The sequence below is a fragment of the Narcine bancroftii genome, chromosome 8 (assembly GCF_036971445.1).
Source record: "Narcine bancroftii isolate sNarBan1 chromosome 8, sNarBan1.hap1, whole genome shotgun sequence".
Lineage (NCBI taxonomy): Eukaryota > Metazoa > Chordata > Chondrichthyes > Torpediniformes > Narcinidae > Narcine > Narcine bancroftii.
Genome location: NC_091476.1, coordinates 72625273 through 72645552, shown reverse-complemented (window position 1 = coordinate 72645552; position 20280 = coordinate 72625273). Strand labels below are relative to the sequence as shown.

The 20280-nt window shown below is 39.5% G+C and overlaps 1 protein-coding gene across 3 annotated transcripts in view; it reads left to right on the top strand.

Annotated features, from left to right (window-relative positions):
- The window catches only part of LOC138740839 (ADP-ribose glycohydrolase MACROD1-like), a 1018717-nt gene that overhangs the window by 21195 nt on the left and 977242 nt on the right, over positions 1-20280 (top strand). For all 3 annotated transcript variants that reach the window (XM_069894037.1, XM_069894038.1, XM_069894036.1), the window contains exon 3: positions 12892-13008. In XM_069894037.1, coding sequence (XP_069750138.1) covers positions 12892-13008 — 117 coding nt within the window. The remainder of the gene's footprint in view (positions 1-12891; positions 13009-20280) is intronic.

The following is a 20280-nucleotide window of genomic DNA, read 5'->3' as shown; positions in this document are numbered from 1 at the left end:
GGGATGACTTAAGGTGGTATGTGAGTGGAAAGAAAAAGTTGGAAAACCACTGTTTTAATCATTCCTCATGTGCACAGTTTCAGAACTCCAAAGGAAATGGGCCAATGACAATTTTTCTCAGGCCAAATATTTCAGTAACAATTGGGTCGAGAGCAGTGGTTCTCAAACCTTTTTTCCCCACTTTAAGTAATCTCTTACTAATCACAGACTCTTTGGCATAGGGATTATTTAAGATGGTATATGAGTGGAAAGAAAAAGTTTGAAGACCACAAGACCTTATGGATTTCCCTGCCACGTTTGATACTGTATGGACGATGTGAAACATGATACGATCAATTTTTTCCACAGTCCTCTTAACTTTTTAAAATTTCACTACCATTTCACACATTTTCATCAGAATCAGAGATTATTGTAATGAGCATGTCACGAAATCCGTTGCTTTGCGGCAGCATCGAGGTGCAAACATGTATATAAATAATCTTACCAAATAAATTAAATAGTGCAAGAAAAAGATAAAAGTAAAGCTGTGTCATTGTGGTTTATTGATCATACAGGAATCTGATGGCGGATGGGAAGAAACAGTTCTTGTCTTCAGGCTCCTGTGCCTTTTTCCTGATGGTTGCAGAGTGAAGAGGGTATGACCTGGGTGGTGGGGCTGCTTTCTTAAACCACCGCCTCTTGTAGATGTCCTTGATGGAGTGAAGACTGTGATGTTTCAGGCCAAGTTAACAATCCTCTGGAGCATTTTCTTGTCCTGAGTGTTGGCACCTTCGCACCAGACAGTGATGCAACCAGCCAGAATACTCTCCACGGTACATTTTAGAAGTTCTGAAAAGTCTTTGATGACGTACCGAATTGCCTCACACACTTCACGAAGTATAACTGCTGGTGAACCTTCTTCCTGATTGCATTGACATAGAGGCTCCAGGACAGATCCTTGGAGATGTTGACACCCAGGAATTAGAAGTTCTTGAACCTCTCCACTACTGACCCCTTGACAAGGACTGGTTTGTTTTCTCCTGACTCCTTCCTGAGATTTTGTTTTCTCGGTGATCCAGACCTGAGTGGAGAGCTAGTGTTGTTCCATTGTGACAGTAAGCAAATTGCAGTGGGTCCAGTATTTTATTTAGGGGTGTGCTAATTCTGGCCATGAGCAATCTGTCCAAGCATTCCATTAGAGTGAATGTGAGTGCTATTGGGCAATAGTTGTTGAGGCAGCTCACCCTTCTCTTCTTGGGCACCCTTCCTCTGACAGTGCCATTCAGATGAAATATTTATGTAATGGTACTTAATCCGTACACCTATTATGTATTCTTAACAATAGGCATATAATCCTTTTACTCAATGTGCAGCATACTTAGAATGGCAGGAATTTCAATGCAGATTGAAAATAGGAATCCTGTGTCATTCTTGGTATTTGAAGTGCACTGAGACAAGTGTAACAGCCTGTTGATCAGTCAGTTTATGCCATCAGTATATTACTGTGTGAATATAGGACTTTTGATCATTAGACAAGATGCTATGTTTATCCAGAGTTATTGAACGGAAAGAGAATGGATTCTCAAGTTTACATTTTAATATTATTTCTTTATCTTCCTTTTTTAAAAAAATTCTGTTCATATTAGAAGATTTATTACCTCCCATAATTTCAAAAAAACTATTACCATTTTTTAAGCCCTTCTCAGGAAGGCTGTTCTGGGAAGAATCAATCATTGATAAAAGAACACTGTTCTAACGTATCATTCCCTCATTTAAATACACATTCTTCCACTTAACTTTTCTCTCTCCCCACCCCAAAATCCAGCAGCCTCCTGTTACCTATTTTTAATCTATTCCCCCACAAGCTTCACAGGACTATTTCTGTGGTTGCATGTAAACAGCTATACAATAGTCTTTTTTACTAGCTGCAATCAGTAAACTTTCTAAAGCATTGGTTGGCTTTTAATTCAGTTTTGATTCAATTATGCATTACCTGATGTTAGAAATTTTCCAAATCAATTGACTCCTTGTCATCTCATCGTCCAAGATTTGTGCAGGATGAGAATGCAAAATATCAGAAGTGGGCTGCTATGATTATTATTTTTAAAATTAATCCTTTGCGATATGGTTGGAAGAGGGAATGAATGTTTATGTCATATGATGGAAGACAGGTCCTTGATAAAATATCACAAATAATTGGCCCCAGGATACTAGTCTGAAATCTGGAAATGATGTTGTTGGTCCGGGATGATGACCTTCAATAACCACAATCAGCTTTAGGAGATGTAACAATTGAAGTATTTTCTTCTTGAACCCCCATTGATTTCAGTTGCAATAACCAAGAAACTGTCTTGGAGGACTAATAAAATTTACTATGACCCTCTTTCCCCTCAACAACTTCTAAAGGTGCAGCATTGAAAGGAAATTTCAGATTTATTGTCAGAATACATGCATGACATTACATACAGGCCTGTGAGATTGTTTTTTCCTGAGGGCGAGGCAGAATTGCCACTTATTGTTAGTGCAAAAAAAATGCACATAACATACACATGTAAACAAATAAAGAACTGTAAACAGATAATGAATGTAAACAAACTGTGCAATACGGAGAGAGTAAAAAAATCACTAAAGTGCAAAAGTAAGAGTCCTTAAATGAGTCCTCGCTTGAGTTTGTCGTTGAGGAGTCTGATGGTGGAGGGGGAGCAGCTGTTCCTGAACCTGGGGGTGCGAGTCTTGTGGCATCGATACCTCATTCCTGATGATAGCAGTGAGAACAGAGCATGTGCTGGGTGATGTTTCCTGCTGTTTGATGATCACTGCTGCTTTCCATCAGCAGAGTTCCCTGTAGATGTTCTCAGTGGTGGGGAGGATTTTGTCTCTGATGTCCTGGGCCGTGTCCACTACCTTTTGCAGGGCTTTTCGCTCAAGTATTGGTGTTCCCATACCAGGCTGTGATGCAGCCAGTCAGCACACTTTCTACCACACCTCTGTGGAAATTTGACAGGGTTTCTGATGCTGTTATATTCGCATGGGTCAGATTATGATTCAAATCAAACTCCATTTAACAGAATGCCATTTTCATTTTTAAAATTCTTCAGGAATAAATTCAGAATCAGCAACTATTCTAATATTTGTACAACTGCTCAAGTGAACTTTTATTGAACTTGGCATTAAAGAAAAGAATTTTAAGAAAAACGATTAGAATTTCATTAAACCACTATTAAGCTGAAATGCAAAATGAACACTAGTTTAACTGCTTACAGATTCTCTTTTATCATTTGGTAATGATCAATAGGCTTCCAGAGTTTGGTAAGTGTTAAATAAATGCATGTAAAGTCATTATTAATGTGATCAAATTGCTTATGGAAGGTTTAACGGAAACCATTAGGAGAACCATTCAAATGTAGTTTAAATTACAGTCTTGTAATCAAGAGATTTCACAGTTCAGGAAACATGTAAAAAAAATTCTTCAGAACTTAAAATGATATTGCTCTCAAGGAACAGATTTTATATAGATAGCAGAACAGGTTGCTATTGAGTTCTGTGTTCCAAGTGATAGATTCCATGTATTACATTCTTGGGAAAAATAAATCATACTGCTTGCATATTGCCAAAATAAAAAATTCATTTAAAATTGAGATTAAGGCCTAACATAAAAACTGCCAGAGATCAATGGTGTTCATTAATTTTGCTCCTTGAAAATTCACTAGTAGCTTCCTTTCATGTGAGTTATTTCGTCACCCAAGCATAAACCTGGTAGTTTTAAGTCCAGTTTCATGGCACTGCAAAGATAACCTTGTCCATGTGACAGTATATAAGATTAAGATTTATTGTCAGAGTACAATACATGACATCACATACAACCCTGAGATTCTTTTTCCTGTGGGCAAGGTAGAATGACCATTTATTGGCAGTGCATAAACAAACTGACTCAATGTACACATGTAGACAAATAAAGAAATGTAAACAAACTGGGCAATACAGAGGAAAAAAATCAATCAAATGCAAAAGTCAGAGTCTTTAAATAAGTCCCTCATTGAGTTTGTTGTTGAGGAGTCTGATGGTGGAAGGATAGTAGCTGTTTCTGAATCCGATGGTGCAAGAATTGTGGCACCGACACCTCTTTCCTGACGGCAGCAGCGAGAACAGAGCATGTGGTGGGTGGTGTGGATCCTTGATAATTGCTGCTGCTCTCTGTGGCAGTGTTCCTTGCGGATGCTCTCGATGGTGGAGAATATTTTGCCTTTCATGTCCTGGGGTGTGTCCACCTCCCTTTTGTAGGGCTTTATGCTCGGGGTCAATTATGTCCCCAAACCAGATCGTGATGCAGCCAGTCAGCACACTTTCCATCACACATCTATAGGAATTGAGGAGTCACGTGATGGTGGCCGGTCAGGGAATTCCAGCCCTCTCCGGAAAAGTTAAAAAAAAACGCACAAAACACAAAGGTACAAGATTAAAATTTAAAACAAAGTAAAAATAAAGGTGAGAAGAAAATGGGAGCGAAGAGAGAAAAGTCAAAAACAACGGGAAGAAGAGAAGAAAGAATGTCGGAAGAAGAAGGTGAAGGCCTTACCTGTCCGAGGAGGCCCGCCGCGGAGAGAGAAGCCCGCTCCCTCAGGTCAGTGGAAGTCCCGGGCTCGGGACTACAAAAATGGCTCGCAGAGCCGAGTAAAAGTGCGCAACCGCGCATGCGCGAGGAGTCGTGCGTGAAAAAAAACCACACTGACGGGAAGGGGGAACAGCTGCAGAGTCGATCTCCACAGCTGAGAGAGACACCTGCAACACAGCAACAGGTGCAGAGCATGGAAAATAACGACAACAAGAAAGAAGAGGGTAAAAAGAAAACAAGGAAACAACAGATGGTCAACCCAGAGGAAGAAGAACAGAAAGAAATGGAGAAGAGAAAGGCAAGACAATGGATATATCTTTTTTTAAAGAATATATGGAATCAGTGAAAGAGTGGCAATTACAAGAATTTAATGAGATAAAAAGAAGAATTAAGAACACATCTATAGGAATTTACCAGAGTTTCCTATGTCAGTCCAAACCTTCTGCAAACACCTGAGGAAGTAGAGGCGCTGATGTGCTTTCTTCAAGATGCCATTTGTGTTTTGGGTCCAGGAAAGATCCTCCAAGATAGTTACTCCCAAGAACTTAGGTCATCTCTGATCCCTAAATGATCACTGGATTGCACATTTTCCTTTCCTGAAGTCAACGATCAGCTGGTTTTGCTGACATTGAATGCGAGGTTGTTGTGGGTGCACCATTCAGCCAAGTTTTCAATCTCCCTCCTGTATGCTGACTCTTCGCCTCTTTTTATATAACCCATTCCCTGGTATTGTCAGCAAACTTGTAGATGGTGTTGTTGTTGTACCGAACCACCCAGTTGAAGGTGTAAAGTGAGTAGAGCAGGGGACAAAGAACACAGCCCTTTAGTGCTCCGTCACTGATGGAGATTGTGGAGGAGCTGTTCTTACTAATCTTCACTGATTGTGGTCTGGAGGTGAGGAAATCCACAGTGGGGTGTTGACTCCCAGGTCTTGGAGTTTGCTGATCAATTTTGAGGGGATGATGGTGTAGTTGACAAAGAGATTGTGGTTCAGGTGTTCGAGGGCTTTGTGTTGGGCCAATGAGATGGCATATGTCATAGAACTGTTGATATTATAGGCAAATTGGAATGGATCCATGTCGCTGCTCAGACAGGAGCTAATATGCTTCAACACCAGCCTTTCAAAAACACTTCACTGTTGATGCGAGTGTGGTGATATGTAATTACACCACTAGGTCACCAGGGGTCATCTCGGTGACCTTGCATTATAAAGCAGTCCAGAGCTACAGTCTAGCCTTCCTGGTTAGTCTTGCAGAGAGACAAGACCTCTTAGTGTATATATTAGTTTATTAAAGCTGTCTTATACTCGCACTGCTGGCGTGGTTATTGTCAGTATAGCGAGTGCCATTGATCGACAGTCATTTAGGCAGGTAACCACACCCATCTTGGACAAAAGATGTCTGTTTGAAACAGATGGGTATGGTGCCCTGGCAGAGTGAGATGTTGAAGATATCCATGAATACACTGACAAGTTGATCAGCATAGATTTTTAATATTCAGCTGAATATTCCATCTGGACTGGATGCTTTCCTTGGATTCACGATAATGAAGGCTGAATGTTGTCCTGGGTTGAGGAGAGGATTATTAGGTGACATGGGCACACATAAAATATGGATTTTAATCTTTAAAAGTATTCTTTTTTTCAAAGAATACCTTCTCTGATAGTTTACCCTCTTAAAGCTGAGTGTGTTTAGAGATTGTGAGCTCTGCACTCTTTACAAATGCAGATTACACTGGACAACACATTTTTTTTCAAATGGTTTGGTTCCTTAAAAGAAATCGAGGAATATAATAGACAACTTCTATCTTGGGGGTCTCCAAAGTGGTTGATATTGACCCCCAGGGGGTCGACAACACGGGGAATCAATTTAAAATAGCACCTCCACCACACTCTCAACCCCCCCCCAGTCCAGCAGAAGAGAAGTCCAAGTGCGAATGTAGAAAATGAATTTTCAATGACACATTGCATTTTGTGGTTTTGGATGCTTCAAGCATGTTGTCAATCAGCTGGATGGAGTTTGTTTCTCTGCAGTTGCCATGAAAATTCTCAACAACATCTTTAAATGCCATGCATGCCCAGACCTAAGACAACATTGGCATTACACCTGCACCAAGTGCATCCCCAGACATGCTTGGACTGACCAAAACAGCTCACTATGTGGGCAATACACTAGCGGACTTAAAATATAGCAGGACATCACAAAAATAGGCTTGAACCATAGAACGTTACAGCACATAAAAACAGGCCATTCAACCCTTCTGTTTGATGCCGATCAATAAAACTAGCTAGTCCCACTGACTTGCTCTCATTCCATAACCTTCCAGACCTCTCCTATCCATGTATTTATCCAATTTATTTTTAAAACTCAAGATTGAAACTGCATCAGATGGGATCTCATTCCACCTACCATTCTTTGAGTGAAAAACTTTCTCCTAATGATCCCTTACACTTCTTCCCTTTCAGCCTAAAGCTATGACCTTTAGTATTTGTCTCCCCCAATCCAAGTGGGAACATCCTTCTTACATCTACTCTATCTATACCTCTCATAATCTTATAAACCTCAGTCAAGTCTCCCCTCATTCTTCTTTGTTCCAAGGAGTATAGTCCTAACCTGTTAAATCTTTCCTAGTAACTCAACTCCTGAAGACCTGGAAACATCTTAGTAAATCTTCTCTGCACTCTTTCTAAATCTTATTGATGTCTTTCCTGCTGCTGGGTGACCAGGACTGCACACAATATTCTAAGTTTGGTCTCACCAATGACTTGAATAACTTCAACATAACATTCCAACATCTATACTCTGTACTTTGATTTATAAAGGCTAAGATGCTAAAAGCTTTCTTTACAACCCTGCCCACATGTGACGCCACCTTCAGGGAAAATATATATGTATTCCCAGATCTCTTTGCTCCTCCATACTCCTCAATGGCCTACCATTTATTGTGTACATCCTACCCTTATTCGCTCTTCCAAAGTGCAACACCTCACACTTATCTGGATTAAATTCCATCAGCCATTTATTTACTAGCCCAATTTCCCAGCTGGTCCAGATCCCTCTGCAAGCTTTGAAAATCTTCCAGACAGCCAACACCTCCTATCTTTGTCATCAGCAAACTTACTAATCCAATTCACCATGTTATCAACAGGTCATTGATATAGATAACAAACAATAATGGTCCCAACACTGAGGCACACCCCTCAACACAGACCTTCCAGTCTGAGAGGCAACCATCCACCACTACTCTCTGTTTTCTTCCACCAAGCCATTTTCGAATCCAGTTTGCAACCTTTCTATGTATACCTAGTGTCCTAACCTTCTGAACCAACCTCTCATGTGGAACCTTGTCAAAAGCCTTATTAAAGACCATAGAGACAACATTCACGGCCTTTCCCTTATCAACCTTCCTGGTAACTTCTTCAAAAAATTCTAAAAACTCTAAAATTTGTTAAACATAACACAAATCCATGCTGACTATCCTTAATCAGCTGATGATGGTCCAAATAACTACATATCCTATCTCTCAGAAATCCTTCAAGTAATTTACTACTGATGTCAGGCTCATTGGCCTACAATTGCCTGGTTTACTCTTGGAGTAAAATCTACTCTTAACAGAGGAACAAAATATGAGTCACCCTCTAATTCTCCGGCACCTCCCCTGGGACTAAGAACATTTTGAATATATCTGTCAGGGGCCCTGCAATTTCAGCTCTTGTCTCCTTCAAGGTGCAGGGGAATATCATATCCGGTCCAGGGGATTTGTCTACCTTTATTCGTTGCAAGGCAGCAAGCACCTCCTTCTCCTTAAACTCCATATATTCCATGACACTTCCATTCTTATTCACTATGCATAAATATTGATGCCCACAGTCAGTCTCCAAAGCTTGCAGCTTGATTTGTTCTCTTAAAGTGACAGTTCCACTCAAATGAAAATGAACTGGGAGCAGTTTTAAAGAAAAATAAAGTCAACAAGCATGGTTGCTTGTTGCCACTGTGCATCTGTGGTGCTCACTCACGCGTGTGCACAAAAAAGCCCACTAAATTAAAAAAGTTTGAGAGTTTTTGAAAAGTCTAGATTATCAGATGGTTTGGATTTCTGGCGTCCGGATTTTTGGACTTCTACTGTACCTGCTTTCTCATTGCCTATGGAGGAGCCAACACACCATGGCGGGGAGCTGATTTCCCATTTGGAATAAATATATGCTCAATGCTCATTATTGTAGATTTTTTGGCTCCTCCTATTTGTTGTGCAGGGTGATACAATTCACACCTTGTTCATCAGGTTCTTACTGTTTGTAGAGGGCTCAGAAGAGGTTCACCAAGATGTAACCTTGATTGGAGTGTGTTAGCTATAAGGAGAGGTTAAAAAATACTCTGTTCTTGCTGCTACCAACAGGAAAGAGGTCTCGGTGCCACAAGACTCGCACCACCAGGTTCAGGAACAGCTGCTCCCCCTCCACCATCGGACTCCTCAACAACTAACTCAATCAGGGACTCATTTAAGGACTTGCACTTTTGTACTTTATTGATTTTTTTTCCTCTGTATTGCACAGTCAGTTTGTTTACATTTATTTACTTGTTTATATGTGTAAATTGGGTATAGTTTTTGTTTTGCACTACCACTAAGTGATAATTCTACCTCACCCACAGAAAAGAAGAATTTCAGGATTGTATGTGATGTCACATATGTACACATACATATATACAGCACAGTAACAGGCCATTTTGGCCCACGAGTCTTTTTTTTTGATTTAAAATATGACATGAATAAAATAAAAATTACATTTAAAGAAATAATAAAAAATAAGATAATAAAAATTAGAATACTACATCATTAAACTACACAAATTAACCCCCCCAATAATTATAACACAACATTAATCATCTAATTTAAAATTAGTCCAACCCTCCCCCCAAAATAAAGAGTGAAGAATTAATTAATAATGTTGTAAATAAAATAGAAAAAACCCCACTTACAAAAAAAAAGGATAAAACTTAACAACAAAGAAAAAAATTACTAACAACAAAAAAAATATCAATACTAAAATAATACCCTTAAACATATATTTAAATCAAACATAATACATGTATTTAACAAATGAAATCCACTTTAAAACTAAGTTCAAATATTAAAATCATATATCAACCACATATCTGTTATACAAAAAAATCCTAATTAATAATACATAAATACAGTATTTCCATTAATACCAAGTTTCCTTTATAATTCATCGAGAGAACAAAAACATCCCTTAGAAAAACAATCAGATAAACTTTTTATTCCCTTCCCCTCCCCTTATATAAAAAAAAGAAAAAAAAGGTTCAAACTCTTATAAAATTCTCCATATTCTTTATTTATAACATCTTCAAAATTCTCTATCGAAATTAACTTAATTTTATTAAACTCTTCTCCCTCAATGTATTTGTACTTAATTTTCTTCTTTTTCTTCTTATCACCTTTCCCCTCATCTTCCTCTTCATCTAATTCAACATCCTCAATTTTTGACATTATCTTCTGTGACATCATCCTCTCAAAAAAGAAAGAAAAAAGAGAAAAGAAACCCCCCCAAAAAAAGAGAAAAAAAGGAGAGAAAAAAAACCTCCTAATTCCCTCTCAATTACAATCAGAAAACAAAAAGAGTTAAAATAAAATTTATTAAAAAAAATAATAAAAAAAAACCTTCACTTCTTAACCCAAAAATTAAAAAGAAAAAAAAAACAGGTCGGAGGTCACAACTACCTCCTCCTGTTTAAACCGCCCAAAGCGGTAACTCCCCCAAAATATTGGGTGTGAGATAACTCACAGGTAGCTGATGACTTCTGGAAACTAGTGCCCACCCAGTTCCCTCTCCCAACTCCCATTTCATTAAACTATCATCATTATTTAAACTATTTAAACTCTTCTAAAAAAAAGATAAAAGATTTATTTTTTAAAAATCAACGTTATCACTTCGGTCACCATTACTTCCATTTCTTTTAAAAATCTGGATCCCACCTTACATCTCTACTCTCTTTGGAGACCTTGAAGGACTACATCGTTCCTGAAACTGCATGATTGGTAGAGACTAAGCAAAGTCCATAACCTCTTTAGGATTGTCAAAGAACTTTGGCTAATTTCCATCCTAAAAAATCTTCAGTACCGCAGAATACCTGAATGTTGCCTTATGTCTTTTTTTCCACAACCGTTCTTTCACAGAATTAAATTCGCGTCGTTGAAACATAATTTCTTGACTCAAATCTTGATAGAAGAAAACAGGATTATTCTGAACCATCAAAGGAGATCTATTTTGCTGGGCATTTCTAATAGCCGTACATAAAATTGTCTCTCTGTCACAATAGTTTAAACAACGGATCAAAACAGATCTTGGATTCTGTCCTGAAAAAGATTTTCTTCTTAAAACTCTATAAGCATGTTCCAGTATTAAACCTTCAGGGAATTTATCCTGTCCTAACACTCGTGGAATCCATTCAGTAAAAAATTTTCTTGGATCTGGTCCTTCTATGCCTTCTGGCAAACCAGCAATTTTCATGTTGTTCCGTCTAGATTGATTCTCCAAATAATCAACCTTCTTTGCTAAATTTTTATTTTGGATCTGCAATGTTTCAATTATTCTATTTTCATCTTGCAGTTGATCCTGTGCATCGACTAAACCTTGATCACACATTTCAAATCTTTCAATGGTTTCAAACTTAAAAGCTCCATTAATGACTTCCGCCATCGCATTAATCTTGGAAAATTAGCTAAGTGACTCGATACAGAATATATCTTCAAGATCCTTAACAGACATTTCAACAGAAGTAGATTCAGGCATAATGGGGTCTTGCTGTTCCTTAGAGACCATGGGATCTTCTGTCCCTTCCCTTAATTTAGTATCTTTTCTAGCAGTTTGACTTCGTATAAAAATCCCTCTCAAAGTCCCCCCAGCAATGCCAGGAGACTGAAGATCAGAGGTATCTTTAAGCCAAATCTCTTTAATCATCTTCACTGAATCGATGTCTGGAAAAACCGTTATAATTGAAGATGCATTTTGCAGCGCCACCACTGTAGCAGTCGAATGACAGCTCTTTAACTCTCCAGCTGGTGGCGCCCCAGCTGATTCAACTGTCAAAGTCTGAGTAACAGCACTCACAGTGGCCGTTGTGTGAAATACTGGCACCCGTCCAGCTCTTTGGTCTGAAAGCTGTTGAATGCGACCTTCAAAGAGCCTCACTGGCTTAAAACGGAGTTTCAATGCCGAACTCTGTACGTCTTCCTCTGGATCCATTCTACGCTGAGTCCTGGCTTCTTGTAAACAAGTAGGCTCAGACAATTTCGGAAAATGTAGTTTTTTTAACAGTCTGTTGATGTTTTATTTTACCTTTTTTTTTGCATATAAACCATTGGGCACTAATCCAACACCTTATTATTTATAAACTTTTAAAAGAACTTTAACGGGCACTTAAAGACAAAACAATAAATCAGAGTCAGGAGAGGTCTGGAAGGCACGTCTGTTCCCTACGCCATCTTGCCACGCCCCCCTTGGCCCACGAGTCTGTGCTGCCAATTTACACCCAATTAACCAACACCGCTGGTACTCTGACAATAAATCTGAAATCAGGTTGGACAATTTTAAATTGTTTACTTTGGAAGGTTGGAGACTGAGGGGTGACCTGACAGAGGCATGCAAAATTATGAGAAGCATAGACAGATTGATAAGAGTGGAAATGTCAAATGCCAGAGGTTTAAGGTAAGAGGGGAAATGTTTCAGAAAAAATTGTGAGGCTTTTTTTTTAACACATAGAGTGTAGGTGACTGGAATGCCAGCGAAGGTGGAGAAGCAGATACAGCAACATTTTGACAGACACATGAGCAGGCAGAGAATAGAGGGATATGGACTATGTCCAGTCAGAAGGGGTTAGTTTAGATTGGTATCATTAGGGTGGTAAAAACGCAGTGTTCATAAGAGAAAAATATCATTTTGGGCCTGACCCCCTTCAAGGTATAAGCAAATAACAGGAAGGCCTCTAAATAGAGACTGCAGAGAGAAAGGGAAAGAATGGAGGAGGAGGAGTCTAGACCCGAGTTCCTCCAGCATTTTTTTTAACTACAGTCACAGCATCTGCAGACTTTCGTGTTTCACGCCAATATGGTGGGTCCAAGTGTTGCACTGTTGTCTGTTCTATGGGGTATGAAGCCAGTTGTCATTTTTTTGGTGTTTCTTTCAGCAAGTGTCTTCCATTCAGAAAATAGTTGAAAGCACTGATGAGTAACACAGTCATGATTCTACATCATTCCACTTTTGTTTACGTTTTGTTTTGCAGAAGAAAAGCTAAAACAGCCAGTAACATCCTACAATAAGGATGATGTCCTGAATGAAAAGATTTCACTCCTGCAGGAGGACATCACAAAGCTGGAAATTGATGCCATTGTCAACGCAGGTTGGTCCATGTACAGGTGTCAATAATTGCGATAGCTTTGGAGAGCACAGAGTAAATTCCTGATGATGTATGGGTTGTAGGATTTAAATTGCCCCAAGAGTAGAATCTTGAGGAGCAATGATGGGAATGTGGGAGAATAAAATACAGGTACTCTCCGATTTACAACTGTAATTGGGACCGAAGGATCATTCGTATTTTGAAATGGATGTAAGTCAGAATTTTGCCCATGCGCATGGAGTACGAAGTCTTAAAACAAACTTTTTAATCATATCTTTTATTCATCATAGATTTGATGATAGCAACTTAAAGCTACCTGAATTTGTCGATCATCCTTGGTGAATCTTTCCACATTCTGGTCCATGCCTACCTTGTTAGTTGGGTTTCTGGAATCCGTAAGCTGGGCACAGCCATCTTGATTCCATATGCACACAGGAATCAAGATGGCCGTGCCCAGACTACAGACCCTGGGACGTCGACTAACAAGGTAAGTATGCACATTTTGGCTCTTACGTGTTCTGTATCCCAGTTATAGTTTGTCAAATACAACATAATCCATGTAAATTTTATATTTTTTCTTTAAAAAAAATTTTGGTTGTATGCGCGGATGGATGTCAGATGCATCGGTTGCAAGTTGAGGTACCTGTAGAAGGTTTGAACGTAGGTTGGAGTGGCCTTAGAGGACTAAAGGGCTAGTTTCTGTGCTGAATGTTTCCATGAGTATGATATTTCTGGGACTGGTGACAAATATATTTTTGAAGAGAAACTGATGTTTTTTGTTTGTTTCACTGATGGTTGATTTAATTGACATGTCTACAATGAGATAGTGTTAAATGAACATGAAGCATTCATTCATTTTGTGCAACTGGAAATATTTTCAGACATCGTTTTTTTTTAAAAAGACTTTACTAACATTACAGTTGCTAACTAGGCATTTTATTTTAGAGGATGATAACTGGCAAATACTTTATATAAGCGACCACTTAAAGATGTCTATTCATACCATGCCCACTCATTCAAATAATTCATCCAGCAAGTCCACAGTTGTGTATAATGGGATTATAAAAAAACTCTGATCAAATTTGTCTGTAATGCTGGCAAAAAATCGATTCAATTTAAGAACATGCATTACATATCCATCTGATAAAATTTTAACTTGTGGAATTGTCATCCAGATTATAGGATTGGCTGATTGTTTGTGAACCTTTCTAAAACCATTTTGAAAGCAGACCAGACACAAAATCTGATTTTTAAAATATTCTTCCAATTGCACTGTTTTATTTTGAAATAGAAGTGTTAACTGATTAAAATGATTTTCTGTAAGATCTATAATTAAGAGCTCTCTTTCAACTTTCTTTGTAAACTTTATATTACCTCACAAGGACTAAGCTGCTGAGTCCTTCCATCATGTTGGTTGTTATGAGCTGGATTGTTCTTCCAGTGTGGAAGTTATTGTTTCTGGAAGGTGGGCTGCTCAATGAGGTCAGATGTGCTGCTATTTTTACCTTTCCCTTCCTGGCGAAGCCTCTATCTTCTTGATCCCTTTCATGGCTGCATGGGAGCTGAATCTCCCATCTGTTGTGTTCACAGGTACCTGCCTCTTCCAGTTACCCAGGAGCATGAGTTTTTTTTGCACACCTTGATTACATAGCTCTCAGACTGTGTAAGACTCCAGGAAAGAATGGGGTTTCTGGTACAGACCAAGGCTCAAGGAAGAGATGAATAGGAGAAATCATTAAGGGTAGATGGTAAACAGTTCAAAAAGAGCTGATTCTGGGACAAGTGTGCAAGGGAACTGAGGTTGGAATGCAAATACAGAAAACCATTCAGGTCAATTTGTTGAAAATATATATATATTTAATAATATTACACTAATTATCAAGTTGAATGTATATCTATGCAATGAGAAATGTTAAGAAATCTAATTTTTTATCAAAAAAGCGATGAACATAGTTCATTATTTTCATTATTGGTGCTCTGACCTATTTCTTAATTTCTTTGTCTTTAGTTCATGGGAAGGAATGCATTTTGTGGAACTTGTTACTGACTAGATACTGTTAACAACTTGACATGTTTTGGTTCAGCAATTTGAAAGCCTTGCTCTTAATGAAGTACTCTTCAAGAAATAACATTTAATGAAATGAGTGAACTTAACAATCTGTTGTGAAGAATTTAAGGAAAATAGGAAAAGCTAAGTTTTTTTTTACTGTATCTTGGTGCACATGACAATAAGTAAGTACATACAATTCAAGTTTCTTGTCCTCTAATTGTACAAGTACAACCCGACAAAATGGTGTTCTCTGGACTTCGGTGCAAAACATGCAGATACACAACCAGACATGACACACATACAGGCAGACAATCCATATGAAGGACATGTATTTCATTTGAAACAAATAAATAAATGGTGCTTCATGAATATCAGAGTCTCAGATGGTTCATGCGAGCAGTTCCTTTGGTCATTCAGCATTCTCACTGCCTGCAGGAAGAATGATAATACCTACTAAGTTCCACACACTAACTGATTATCTAACTTCTTTTTCATGCTGATATCATAAATTGTCAATATATATTTACTTCAAGCTTCATAGCACCTTCAATGTAATACCTAGTGTAGGTAGAAATTCCTTTTATTACATCCTGCATCAGATCCTAATTTCAGCCAGAAAAAAATGATCAACAAACTTTGAAATAGGATGATAATTTCTTAACTTTGTTGCTTTTCCAAGCGAGAAAAGATTTTTTTGAATATATTGCTCTGTACTAGGATAGTGGTTCTCAACCCTTCCCCCCCCACTCACACACTGCCTTAATTAATCCCACACTAACCACAGGGCACCTTTGTGGTTAGTAAGGGATGATTTAAGGTGCTATGTGAGGGGGAAAAAAGATTAAGAAACACTGTTCTAGAAGAAAAGAAAGCCAGCAGCACACTTCCACGAAACAGCAAGCATTTTTGTTTCCGTCAAACTCATAGAATGGAGTCACTGACATATCTGAATCTAGAACAGTGAAAGGTAAGTTAAATATGTAAGATCTCAATTATTCTTATTTCTTAACAAGAAATTTTACTTTGTAAGCATTCAAATAAGTTAAGAAACATGCAATAAATGAAGTTATTTTCATTTAAATAAATTTAGCATAATATTTTGAAACTTGCTCATTAGGGTTAAAGTACTTTAAAAAATTACCTCATGAAATATATGGGTCAGGGAATATGTTGCTTTCCATTATCAAATTGGATTGCGGACTGATAAATATATTCACCCTTCAATCTGTTTACTTCATTCCACCTGTATCCTGCTTCTCTTTAAGCCACTGACTCTTGTGGGTTTATTGCTCCAAAGGTGTCTTGCTCAGTGAACCATTCTTCTTAAGGGAAATTAGGCATCTTTGGACAAGTGCTGATGATCATTTTCATGCACTTGTCTTTCAGAGAAGTATGTCATGGAGCAGAAAACATAAATTAATTTCTTTGAATTTTTTCCCTTTTTGCCCATGACATTTGAAAATGAATTATGGCACTCTATTATCGAAGCTGGGTGAACTTAACATCAGAGAGAAAAACAAATCTTGCTTTGCCTATGCAGCTAAAGTGGGTATCATTGACCTTTATAATGTCTGATTTCTACAAGGAAAATTCAGGCCTTGTTTCTACTGCTGAATTCCCATAATTATATCCTTTTCTAAATTGAAACATTGTGACAGGGTACACAGCAGAAATTGAACTACCTGATGGATTTATAGTGTCAACATAGATTTTACTTGGACACCGCATCACAGCCTGCCAATTTAAACATCTGCCTTTTAGGTGAATAACATACATCCAGTTTCATGCTGCTCAGCTTCAAGCAATAGTATCTCATGACAATTCTTATCAAATGCTTTCATATAATTCATGGAAGTTCAATCAATAGTAAAACACAGAAGTCTGCAGACACTGTGGTTGAAGTAAATAAATGCTGGAGAAACAGTGGCTCAAACAGTGTACTTATATAGCAAAGATAAAGATACATCACCGATGTTTTGGGCTTGAGCCCTTCATCAAGGTATGAAAAAATGTAGGCAGGCACCCAAACAAAAAGGTAGGGGGGAGCGGCAGGGGAGGAGCACAGTCCCAAAGCCCGGAGGATAATGGAGGAAGCAGCAAGCAGGGGGAGGAGGGATGACTCTGTGAATGGAAAAGGAAGAGGGTAGAAAACTGGAGGAAAGAAGACAAAGGGTAAGGGAAGGAAGGAAGGAAGAATGGAGAGTAGGTTAGCAGAAACCGGAGAAGTCGACGTTAAAGCTTCTCCAATTTACGGATGGTCTTGGTGGGACAGTGCTTGAGGCCATGGACAGACATGTCAGCGTGGTAGTGAAATGTGTAATTCAAGTGGTTGGCCACTGGGAGATCCCTGTCACTGATGCGGACAGAGTGAAGGTTCTCAGCGAAGCGACCTCCTAGTCTGAGTCCAGTCTCCTCAATGGAGAGGAGGCCACAGAGGGAGCACTGGATTCAGTCGATAACTCCTGTGGATACACATGCTGCTTCACTTGAAAGGACTCTTTGGGACCCTGAATAACGGTGAGGGAGGAGGTGTGGGCACAGGTGTGGTACTTCCTGTGGTCGCCAGGGAAGGTGCCAGGGGGCAATTGGTGGAGTGAGATGAGTGAACGAGAGTTATGGAGAGAATGTTCCCAACAGAAGGCAGAAAAGGGAGGCGAGGGGAAGATGCGTCTGGTGGTGGGATCATGTTGTCACCGACCTTGATGAAGGTAGTATATCTTTATCTTTACTGTATAAAGTACACTGTTTGACTTGCTGAATTTCTCCAGCATTGTGTTTTTACAAGTGCTATTATAGATAGTGGTTCAGCATGATGCTGAACCAAGCCATGAAAGACCCCAACAATGAAGACGCTGTTTACATCCGGTACCGCACGGATGGCAGTCTCTTCGTTCTGAGGCGCCTGCAAGCTCACACCAAGACACAAGAGAAACTTGTCCGTGAACTACTCTTTGCAGACGATGCCGCTTTAGTTGCCCATTCAGAGCCAGCTCTTCAGCGCTTGACGTCCTGCTTTGCGGAAACTGCCAAAATGTTTGGCCTGGAAGTCAGCCTGAAGAAAACTGAGGTCCTCCATCAGCCAGCTCCCCACCATGATTACCAGCCCCCCCACATCTCCATCGGGCACACAAAACTCAAAACGGTCAACCAATTTACCTATCTCGGCTGCACCATTTCATCAGATGCAAGGATCGACAATGAGATAGACAACAGACTCGCCAAGGCAAATAGTGCCTTTGGAAGACTACACAAAAGAGTCTGGAAAAACAACCAACTGAAAAACCTCACAAAGATAAGCGTATACAGAGCCGTTGTCATACCCACACTCCTGTTCGGCTCCGAATCATGGGTCCTCTACCGGCACCACCTACGGCTCCTAGAACGCTTCCACCAGCGTTGTCTCCGCTCCATCCTCAACATCCATTGGAGCGCTTACATCCCTAACGTCGAAGTACTCGAGATGGCAGAGGTCGACAGCATCGAGTCCACGCTGCTGAAGATCCAGCTGCGCTGGATGGGTCACGTCTCCAGAATGGAGGACCATCGCCTTCCCAAGATCGTGTTATATGGCGAGCTCTCCACTGGCCACCGTGACAGAGGTGCACCAAAGAAGAGGTACAAGGACTGCCTAAAGAAATCTCTTGGTGCCTGCCACATTGACCACCGCCAGTGGGCTGATATCGCCTCAAACCGTGCATCTTGGCGCCTCACAGTTTGGCGGGCAGCAACCTCCTTTGAAGAAGACCGCAGAGCCTACCTCACTGACAAAAGGCAAAGGAGGAAAAACCCAACACCCAACCCCAACCAACCAATTTTCCCCTGCAACCGCTGCAATCGTGTCTGCCTGTCCCGCATCGGACTTGTCAGCCACAAACGAGTCTGCAGCTGACGTGGACTTTTTACCCCCACCATAAATCTTCGTCCGCGAAGCCAAGCCAAAGAAAAAGATTATAGATAGTTCATTCATCTATTGCAAAAGAAATTCAATTAGGTTTGATTAAATTTCAATCAAAATCTCCTTTGTCAGCCAAATTTGCTGAACCTGAAAAAAATGTTTAGTTGATCTCTGCATAATTTTAGACTCTTTTAAAATATTTTAAATATAATATATTTTAATATATTTAGTTCACTCAACTAGGGACCTATCATGGATACTCAACATCTCCTCTCTTGTCAGAAAGGCACAACAGCAACTGCACTTCCTGAGAAGATTGAAGTGAGCAAGGCGACCAGCCATCGTTATGTCATCCTTCTATAGGAGCTCTATTGAGAGCATCCTGGCCGGCTGCATTACAGAGTGATATAGATTCTGCAGAGAAATGGATCGGAGGTCAATCCACAGGACCATAAGAGTGGCAGAGAGGAACACTGGAGTCACCCTCCACATGACATCTTTCAGTTGCTCCCACTGGGGAAGAGATACAGAAGGATCAGAGCTAGCACCACCAGACTGAGGAACGAAATCGGACAGTTTGGTGTGGATGTTTTGGTGAAAAAAAACAAAGACTTTTATAGCCCTTCAGACATTTTGCTGCCAGAGACTTTGGAGCTCAGATTTGGCGACGGACATAGCATTTAATTTATATTTTTAATGAAATATAACAAATATAAAATTATTAATTTATTATCATTTTAATTAAATGTAATGGAATAACATCTCCTCACTCCTGTCTCCCTGTGGTATGCAAGATCATAGGTCTTGACAGCAACACTGCGAACGCACTCGCCTCTCCCCACAGTAACATCCAAGCACTCCCCTCTCCTTGCGGTGACTGTTAGGAACAAAATGTCCAGTGCTAAACTGTGGGTGGCAAAATGTCCAGCGCCAAATTGTGGACATCGAGCTGTGGAGACCAAAATGTCCGGTGTCAAAATGTAGGCATCAAAAAGTCCTAGACCCCAGAAGAACAGCTTTTTCTGATGAGCAGAGAATATTTAATGACCAAAGGAACTGTTCACACTAACCATCTGAGACTCTAATATTTATTTATTTTTATAGATAAAATAATTATCTTGCATATGTATTATTTGCCTGTATATGTGTTTCGTCTGGTTGTGTGTCTGAATGTTTTGCACCAAGAACCAGAGAATGCTGTTTCGTCGGGTTGTATTTGTACAATCAGATGACAATAAACTTGATGTGACTTGAAAACAGATATTTGCTTAATGATGTACGAGTAGGTGGCAGGAGTTTAGAAGCTTAATGGTAAACCAAACTGCAAATG